This window comes from Arachis hypogaea, chromosome 9 (genome assembly GCF_003086295.3).
Source record: "Arachis hypogaea cultivar Tifrunner chromosome 9, arahy.Tifrunner.gnm2.J5K5, whole genome shotgun sequence".
NCBI classification, from domain to species: Eukaryota; Viridiplantae; Streptophyta; class Magnoliopsida; order Fabales; family Fabaceae; genus Arachis; species Arachis hypogaea.
In genome coordinates, this window is record NC_092044.1 from 107,999,895 (window position 1) to 108,009,825 (window position 9,931).

At 35.7% G+C, this 9,931-nt stretch overlaps 1 protein-coding gene across 1 annotated transcript; it reads right to left on the reverse strand.

The window, feature by feature from the left end:
* Window positions 1-4,384: 4,384 nt before the first annotated feature.
* Window positions 4,385-7,747, reverse strand: LOC112711566 (exocyst complex component SEC15A-like). The gene is made up of 2 exons (XM_025764248.3): window positions 7,466-7,747; window positions 4,385-6,918 (listed from the first exon to the last, which is right to left on the reverse strand). Exon 2 carries the CDS (start codon window positions 6,888-6,890, stop codon window positions 4,518-4,520), a length of 2,373 nt encoding a protein of 790 aa, XP_025620033.1. The 5' UTR covers window positions 6,891-6,918; window positions 7,466-7,747; the 3' UTR covers window positions 4,385-4,517.
* Between the last annotated feature and the right edge of the window lie 2,184 nt (window positions 7,748-9,931).

A 9,931-nucleotide genomic window follows, 5' to 3' on the forward strand; every position in this document is an offset into this window, starting at 1 on the left:
TTTTTAGCACCGGAGGTCGTCTCCTTGACCCTTATCGTAGTGCTTTGAGTCCCACCACTGTAGAGGCTTTAATTTGTACTCAAAATTGGTTAAAGCCTACTAAGATTTTGGTTGAGCTTGATAAAGGAGATGCTGCGGTTGATTCAGGTATATAATGAATTGGTTCATTTATTTTTTGTCGTTCTTTATTCTTTATTTTATCCCATTGGCTTTGACATATTTGTTGTGTAATTGAATAGAATTTTCTGGAGTTACTAGTGTTGAAGATCCTGAAGTTCAAATTCAATTACATCCTCCTGAACCATCTTAAGTATTATAAGTTCATAACTAAGTACTTGTATTAGTGTATAATAACTTAGACTGTTTTCTTTTTTTTCAATTTATTCTAACATGTTTTACTAATTTTTCAATTTGTATTTTTTTTAACAGGAATACATGATTGATGGTTGCTGTTGATGGCTGCTGATTTAAGAAAGGATGGATCAAGTTGTTTTATTATTGTTTTATTTTAAGCATTTACAGATTGTTTAGATTTTAGTGTCTTATAATGTTGTTGTTTTATTTTAAATAAGGCTTTTAGTATTTTAGTGCTTGTTGTCTTCACTTATTATTGGAAGTGTTTGTTTGAATGTTTGTTATTATATTTACTTATTTGTTAGTTTGTATGTTTTAGTTAGTAGTTGTTAAACTTGTTATTTATATATTGTATTATTTTATTTTTGTTATTTAGAAAAAATTTGATTAAAATTATTTTAGGAACAAATAGGTTTAAAAGTGTGAAAGAAACATTTTTATTGAATTTTTTATATAGAAATATAATTAAAAAGTGAGCTTAATCATGCGGATATATCCGCAATCCGACCTGATCTGATCCGCAAATGTGCAGATCGGATCCGACACTCAAAAACACAGATATTGTATCCGATCTGATCCGATCTGCGGACACCCCTATTTGCTCGTCTTGCGAGAGAAGATGCTCATTTTGAGAGATATGTTGACGATGAGGGGGCCTCCTAGTGATGAAGATTGGAGTAGAGCTCGTATTTTCATGCGATTTTGGCAAATTTTCTATCATGCAACTCTTTCATTCTCTAGTTCTTTAAATGTCACTTCAAATACTTTTTTTCATGTATTTTGTAAGATATTATACACTTTAATTAAAAGGATTGTAAGTGATAATTTGGTGTTGCCTGGAATGGCATCAGCTATGAAAGCTAAGTTTGATAAGTATTGAGATGACTCTGATCACCGTTACTTTTCTACTCCTTTGACTTCAAGTGACCAAGTCAATAAACCATCTCTAAATTATCTAGTGCTTGTTGCTGTGTTCCTTGATCCCCATTATAAGTTGGAATATATTCAGCTCACTTTGTTTGAGATGTATGGTGAAGGTGAAAAGTCTTCAAGGATCTTCAAAAAATTGAAGGATATTATTGCTAAATTGTTTGAGCAATATACCATATGAAATATTCGCCCCCTGAAGGTACTCAAGATACTAGCTTTTCTTCCAATACTATACCAAATCCTAGTTTAGACACGAGTGACAATGATAGCATTATGATTGAAGACCCTATGAGCAAGTGGAAACAAACACAAAGGATAAAGTTAAGTGAGCTCAAGAAGAATGAGATGGATAGGTATTTGGAAGATGAAGTGACGGAAGATTTCAGTGGATTAGATATATTGAGGTGGTGGAGAGGAAAGACTCTGAGGTATCGAGTTCTGTCTTGCATGGCTAGAGATATATTAGCCATTCTTGTTTCTACTGTGGCGTCTGAGTCAGTTTTTAGCACCGGAAGTCGTGTCCTTGACCCTTATCATAGTGCTTTGAGTCCCACCACTGTAGAGGCTTTAATTTGTACTCAAAATTGGTTAAAGCCTGCTAAGATTTTGGTTGAGCTTGAGGAAGGAGATGCTGCGGTTGATTCAGGTATATAATGAATTGGTTCATTTATTTTTCGTCGTTCTTTATTCTTTATTTTATCCCATTGGCTTTGACATATTTGGTTGTTTAATTGAATAGAATTTTCTGGAATTACTAGTGTTGGAGATCCTAAAGTTCAAAGTCAATTACATCCTCCTGAACCATCTTAGGTATTATAAGTTTATAAATAAATATTTATATTAGTGTATAATAACTTAGATTTTTTTTTCAATTTATTCTAACATGTTTTACTAATTTTTTAATTTGTATTTTTTTAATAGGAATACATGATTGATGGTTGCTGTTGATGGCTGTTGATTTAAGAAGGGATGGATCAAGTTGTTTTATTATTGTTTTATTTTAAGCATTTGCAGATTGTTTAGATTTTAGTGTCTTATAACGTTGTTGTTTTATTTTAATTTATTTTAATTGAGGCTTTTAGTATTTTAGTGCTTGTTGTCTTTACTTATTATTGGAAGTGTTTGTTGGAATGTTTGTTATTATATTTACTTATTTGTTAGTTTGTATATTTTAGTTAGTATTTGTTAAACTCGTTATTTATATATTGTATTATTTTATTTTTGTTATTTAGAAAAAAATTTGGTTAAAATTATTTTAGGAACAAATAGGTTTAAAAGTGTGAAAAAAATATTTTTATATAAAAATATAATTAAAAAGTGAGCATAATCATGCGGATATCCACAATCCGATCTGATCCGATCCCCAAATATGCGGATCGGATCGGAGACAAAAACGCAGATATTGTATCCGATCCGATCCGATGGGAATTATGCAGATCGGATCGAATTTTCGGCCATATCCAATCCAATCCAATCCGATCCGCGGACACCCCTAGTTGTTTATACACAAAAAATATCATGCTACTCTTACCAATTACCAAACACAAAGTAACATGTCAAAAAAGATGTTCTGAAACAATAAAAAAATGTTTTATTTAGGCACAAATTTTACTATTATTGTATTAAAAAAAAGTATAGGGAGGCCATGAGAATACTAAACAATGTGTATAATGGAGTAAAAACAATTAAAATCATAAATAAGATTAAAAAATTCATTATTTTTAATTTCAAATTTTGAAATTTGAAAAATAAGACACTGCAATTAATTAAACCAAATCACAATTGGCACAGTTACTCCCAATATCACGATAACTTCCCATTCTCTATTTGTGATATTCGGTCCGCAGAATTATCCCGGCTCCGCTGCACTTCCCCACGGTCCGGTCTGACACCGCCCATCCTCCCGCCGATGCCGTCCAGCCTCTCTGCGTTCTGCTTGCGCGCCGTAGCAATGGGAAATTGCGCCACAGCAACCCCGTGCGTCCTCGTTACCACTGCCTACCCGCCGCCCGTCGTGCAGGCCCCACCACAGGCCGCCTCCCGTCGCGCCGTTTGAGACGCACGTTATCCCCGTCGCCTGTCCTCTCCATCATGCCGTAGTTGCTGCTGTGCCACACCTCATCGACGCCGCCCTTCCTCCCATCGATTCGACTCCTCCTCCTCTTCCATCTATAGCCACTGTGCGTTTGGGTTCGAAGCCCACGGAGTAGATTCGCAACTTCGCCAAGCTGAAGTTGTCATTGCGTGGCTATTCCATCGCCGGATCTCCTCCCCTGCCTCCATGCATCGCCGTCGACTCTCTCAACCCCGCAAATGTACTGGATGTTCAATTCAGTAGGTATGTAGGTAGTTATTTTAATTCTTAATTGAATGGTTATTTTGTTCGATTTAGTTTAAGTATATACAATTAACAAATGTTGGATGTTCATTTCACTAGGTAGTCGGATGATTATTTTAATAACTATGTGGATAGTTGTTTGATGACGATCCTGCGATGGTGATGGGCGAGGGGGCTACAAGGGTGGACGATGATGGCCGATGAGAGAGCTTCTAACGCCGGAGAAGTGGAATGATTGATAAGGGTGGGATGATAGACAATTTGGGAGGAAGAGGGTGTTTAGGTGAATTCCTTTAATAAATTAGAGTTTGGATGATTAATTTTTTGAAATAACCGTTTGAATTTTTTTAGTTTAGGTAATTTAAAAAGTTTCCTTACTTTTTTTTTGTGTTAGGCCAAATCTAGAACCCATTATTCACATTAATTAAATTTTTCATTGTCTTCCTAACAGAATGATTAGATTAAATGCTAGATCAACCTTTTCTTAATGTTGAGAAATGAATAAACTTGGATGCACAATGAACAAAAATTAGATAAACAGAAGTTATGTCTTAGTAAATAGAACATCAAGGTCATTGTTTAAATTTTCTATTCTTTTCTGAAACCTAATCAAATATATATATATATATATATTTTTTTTTTTTTTCTAAGAAGACCTCTTCCTTAGGTATACTAAGTCGTTATTCCCTAATTTGAAATGCAAACTATCTGTATTGTCATGCTACCCTGAGTTAACGTTTGTTTGTTCAATAAATAGAACAATGCAAAAATAATTCTTTATTCTATAAGAATTGGTGAAAATAATATAGAAATACACTATTCATTCTAAAGTGGGGAGCTTCCAGAAAAAGAAGTGCACTACAACTATACCCTATTTGAAATGAAGGAAGAATCTTCAATTGAAATCCTTAAGTCTCTTTTTGAGCACTTCCATTGATTTCTTTTTAGCAGTTTGCTTTGTATTTTTGTTTGAAAGGCTTCCAAAGATACCATCTGCAGTATCCTTGAATTTGTCACAAATGGTAGACACCTTCTTATAATCAAGTGCATAGTAGTTTTTCTCCCTTATCACAGGATTCATGAAGTTCTCAGGTTGACTACTTGAGAGAAGATTAATCAATTGCTTTGACTCTACCAAGCAATCTCTAAAACTACTTGCTTTGTACATTCCTTCTAACCCTGAAGAGTAGAACCTCTCATCTGCAAAATTCTCCAGCAACTTGAGATCAACGCCGATATTCATGACAGACGTCGCATTAAACCTTTTAACACTATCGCTAAGGAAAGCAGAGATAATGGTATTGTTAATATGCTCAAGAGCACCAATCCCAACTTTGTACATGGCATCCAAAGGAAGAACTTGTTGCGCCGTCGACATAAGAGAATCAAGGTACAAGATCAATTCACTTATGTATTCATTTCCATTCTGCTTAGTCTCCTCTGTAGTCCATAAAGTAACACTTTCTGTAAGATTCATATACTCGTCTATTTTTGCGTTTACCAAACCGAGTAGAGTAATGTAGGTGGCGTCTCTAGAAGTCTGCAGTACTGCTTTCGCAGATAAAGTCATTTGAGACTTCTCAATAAAACGGAGTGGGATGCCACTTTGTTGCGCCGCATTCTTAAGGAAAAAATCACAAGCTCTTTCCAGACTAGTAAAGTTAGCAGCTATCTGCATGGCATGGGAAACACTGATATTGCTGCTATTGATTGTATTGAGTAATGTTTCATTTATTACTTCAATCAGAAAGTTGTTCAAGTACCTGATCACGACATCAAAGAAATAGTCGCGCGCACCATAAGACAAGTAATCAACACAACTTTTGATGAAGGATTTCACAATTTGACACATCTCGGGTACCATGGAGGAGAATGGTGCAACATAGGGGAAAGCAGGCATGATGTCTGTAGTTTGAAGACCAAATGACAAAACATTGCTCTCATAATCACTTTCCTTTTTTATCACCATCAGCTCGTATGTATCATGATTCAGAGCCTCAATTGTTTGTTCTCTGCATTCAGCCATAAGAAGCAGATGAAATTTGTCGCGATTGTTATCAACCACATCAAGAAGAGATTCTATATCATAACCATATTGCAGGAGAGACCACGAAAGAAGAGTGACATATTCCTTAACCTTGAGATGGTTGGTGGCAGATTTCATTTGGGAAAATTGGGCATTTAACAGCAAAGTCAATCTAGTTATAGCAGTTTCCCACATGTTATCGACTTGATCGGGGACCAGAAGTCCCCCACCAGTCCTAAGGACCCTATCCTCCACTATGAAGTACCCAACAATCTGAGCCAAAAACGTTTGATATGATTCAACAAAAGATTGTGACGAAGATATCTCCAAATCCGATTTCAATTGTGCCGATCTATTCGTGAAGTAGTATACATGAAACTGCTCAAGAATCCCCAAACAACCATAAATGTGACAAGCACGGTAAAGAGGCGTGAGGTCAAACTTCATGGCAGAATCTTCATCATCTTCATCAACATCCAAAGTGTAAACTCTCTCCTCAACCCCCACAACATTTTGATCCTCTGCCTTTCTCTGCCTCTCCATCAGTTCCTCGTCTCTCTGACGATCTGAAACCGCACGGCTGATTGCTGTTTGTCCAATGTTTTTACAAGAACTCCGTATGTGGACCATCCATTCGTTAACCTGACTGTTTACTCTCTTCTCAATGTGCCATTTAATGATAGGAATTCTTTTCTCTATAACCAGTTTGAGAGCCCTAGCAGGAATGTTCTTCATGTAACTCCTCTGAATCAAATCCAGAGTTTTAATTGCAGGATAAAATTGCCCGTCTGTGATATGATTATTGCACTTGACACAAAGCTCCAACACTTCTATACAGTTCTTTGACATTATTATAGCCTCTGTGACGTTCTGCTTGATCGAATAGGATTCAAGAAGCTCCTCAAGGTTGACAAGAAGGTTGGTACCAACCTGCTGCAACTTGAAATTGCCACTTTGGAGATCGCTTTTGAGCTCTTCAGCATCCACCAGCACACCACGAAGTTCGTCGACAGCCTTGATGAATTCTTCATAGTGTGTCTTGCACATGTCTTCTATTTCTGCTTCTTTCTTCTTCACCACATAATTCAGTTGGCGAAGGAGGCCCTCCGGCCTCCCCATTTCGAAGGCATGCCGGACAAGAGGACTAATATCATCTCCATTGGCAACCATTGTTGCCAAAACCAAGTCCTCTCCTTCATCACCAATCTCCGCATTAGCTTTCGTTTTTGTTTTTGTAGCCATTGTCACACTTAAATCAATTCCCTGAAACCTGGAAACACACTACTTGTTAGAACCTATTCTGGACAAATACATATATGAGTATTAAATATAATATAGAACAACATGTAAATATGAGAATTTTATTAAAAAGAACAATTACAAATTTAATAAGTTTAAGACAACAATATTTTATGCATATACACAAACATACTAACATACAGTATACATATACACATGTTACATATACAAGTATTTACATATACTACGCATTAATAAGTGTTACTAAACACCAAATAAAGGTTTTAACAACTCAGAAGAGTTAGTTACTGACATAATATCAATGCCTTTAATTGGTCATCAAACAGAAAATCAATATTTTCTTTCCATATTAAAACTTACACCAAGCAAGGCTCTAGAAGTGTTATAAATCACACATCCTCATTCTAACATGCAAAACATATTATCAACAGTGCAATTCCCCATGTTAACAAGGAACAAAACCAAACAAAAAATATCTAATCAGAGATGGCCACAAAAGAAAATAAGAAAACGATTTTTCATTTTTATGGGAGCCCATGAAAGAAGAGAATGCGTACGGAAATGGGTCAGCGACGAAATCTCAGAAGGAACGACGCAGAAAGCACGAAGCTGGTGAAATGACGAAATCCGCCATGGATGTCCGTGGCAAGAATTCGGTGGCAAAAAGGGGAGCTTTTCATGATTGATCACATGGGAATTTTCTTCTTCGTGAAGATAGATTCTGAGGGTTCAGATTTTCTTCTGTTGGTGATTTCTCTCAGTCTCGTCAGGTGGACAAAAATGCCGAAACAGAGAGAGTGCTATTTTCGCGGTTTTGGTGCAAAACAAATGAACAAGGCAACTGAGCCTCATTTCACTGAGGTCCTTTATTTGCCATATTATAATTCTCTTATTTTTTTTCAGAATAAATCTTACCTGATAGTAAAATATTGGACCCAAAAGAAAATAGGATTATCTATATGCTGATTAATTATACTTGGCAGCGACATAAAATTACCTATAATTAACTAGTATAATGATTTGTGTTTTTTTGGATAATGGCAGCTTAAAATGGCATTATTGGTAAGTGAAAATACAATAGAATAATTTATATTTTCTCCTCCGTAAAGACAATGTGACTCTTATTCATTACAAGTAAATCCATCTCCACAAAATCAATTTTTTGAGCAAGTGTCCTTTTCTTTAGTAAGGAATTGCATGGTCTTTCATAAAAATAGACAAAAACTAGATTAGATCTTTACTCGTTTTGAAAATATTTTTCTCAACTATATTACAAAAAAGTTGTAAAAAATCATCACGTGATCCTAAGCTAAGCAAAAATTTATCAAAATTATTTTTTATGGTTATCAGTGGCTAAAAGAAGGGGGTTGAATCTTAGTCGTGCCCTTTTTTTAGTAACGTTTGCTGGCCTTTGAAATAACTTTTAGAAACTTTTTGTTTTTTGTCTCGTGGTACCTATGAGACTTTTTCTTTTTATCTTGTAACCAAGCAAAAGATATTTTTCAGTTTTATCGCTTATGCAGCAGAAACAGAAATGAAGTAGAAGAGAGAGAGAGAATCACACCACGAAGTATCCTGGTTCAGCTGCCAAGTGCAATGCAGCCTACATCCAGTCTCCATTACAACAATGATAGAATTTCATTATAATCATCATGATTACATACACCAATTCTCCCTAAGAACTACCCTTCCTATCCGGGACAAGTCCAGAATTTATCCCCAATCCTGAACTTGACTTGGTCACCTACCAAGCTTTCAACTGCTAAGTGTTAACCCAACTTGTAAGGGGATTTTCACAGAATCATGAAACACAACACAGATGTACAAAGGACCTCTAAGGACATCTATGGCTTTTTTTCTTTTAATTTTGTATACTTTGTCTTTTTCCACTCTATGGCTTTTTCATACAAACCTCACTATTTGCCTTTTTCCATGAGACTCAAAATAGACAAAACTAAATAGAAAAATACAAAATGAAAAACATTGAAGGAGAAGAACTTTGGGTAGCTATAAGAACACTGTGCTTTTCACTCTTTTCCTTGCGTCAAGCCCTGGCTGTTCTCCCTTATTTATAGAAGGAGAAGCCTCCAAGGTTGAAACTCTTGAACCGAGCTAAACTTCTTCTTCTTTAAGCAAAAACCGGTTCGGCCAGAGAGAGAGGAGAGAAAACCGAATGTAAAACCAACATGCAATTACCTCTGTGTCTTCCCTTCTCACCAATCCTCATCAATCTGGGCCTTCCATCTTGACTTGCACTTCAAGAAGGATTCCTAGCCCTTGATGAATCCTTGATGCGTGACAGCTCCTCCTGCTCTAATCTTCTGCCTCTTCCTCCACGTAGCTACAGTAGCTACTGATGCGGTATTTTTACAACCCACAAACTAACCGGCAAGTGCACCAGGTCGTACCAAGTAATACATTACGTGAGTAAGAGTCGATTCCACGAGGATTGATGGATTAAGCAACAATAGTGTTTGATAGGCTTAGTTAGACAAACAGAAAATAGTGTTTGGAAGTTCAAAAGCATTAACAGTAAATTTGGAATATTAAAGATAGGCAGATAAATAAGTTGGGAATAAAATATTGAGAAAGCAGTTAAGGCTTCAGAGTTATCTATTTTTCCGAATTTACTTTTCTTACTAACTATTTTAATTATGTAGGATTTAATTTATGGCAAACTGTATGTGACTAGACCCTAATTCCTTAGACCTTCCTAGTCTCCTCTAAAATTTATTAACTGCCAATTCCTTGGTCAATTAATTTCAATTAGAGGGTGATAATCAATTTCTAGTTTATATGCCACAAAAACTCTAATTACCCAAGAAATAAAAGGATTATATGTCACGTATCCTGTTAAATTCAGATAATTAAAATTTAGGAGAATTTATTTTCAAGCTGTTGTTCAATTATAGAGCTTTTTCAAGTTATACAAGAACTCAAATAGAAATAGGGTCATACTTCCGTTCCACCCAAATTCATAAAATAAAGAGCGAAAACAATTCTTAAATTATAAATCCATGCAT

What these genes read in the sequence shown, in the direction of transcription:
- LOC112711566 (XM_025764248.3), bottom strand. Translation starts at nt 6,890, where the DNA reads ATGGCTACAAAAACAAAAACGAAAGCTAATGCGGAGATTGGTGATGAA.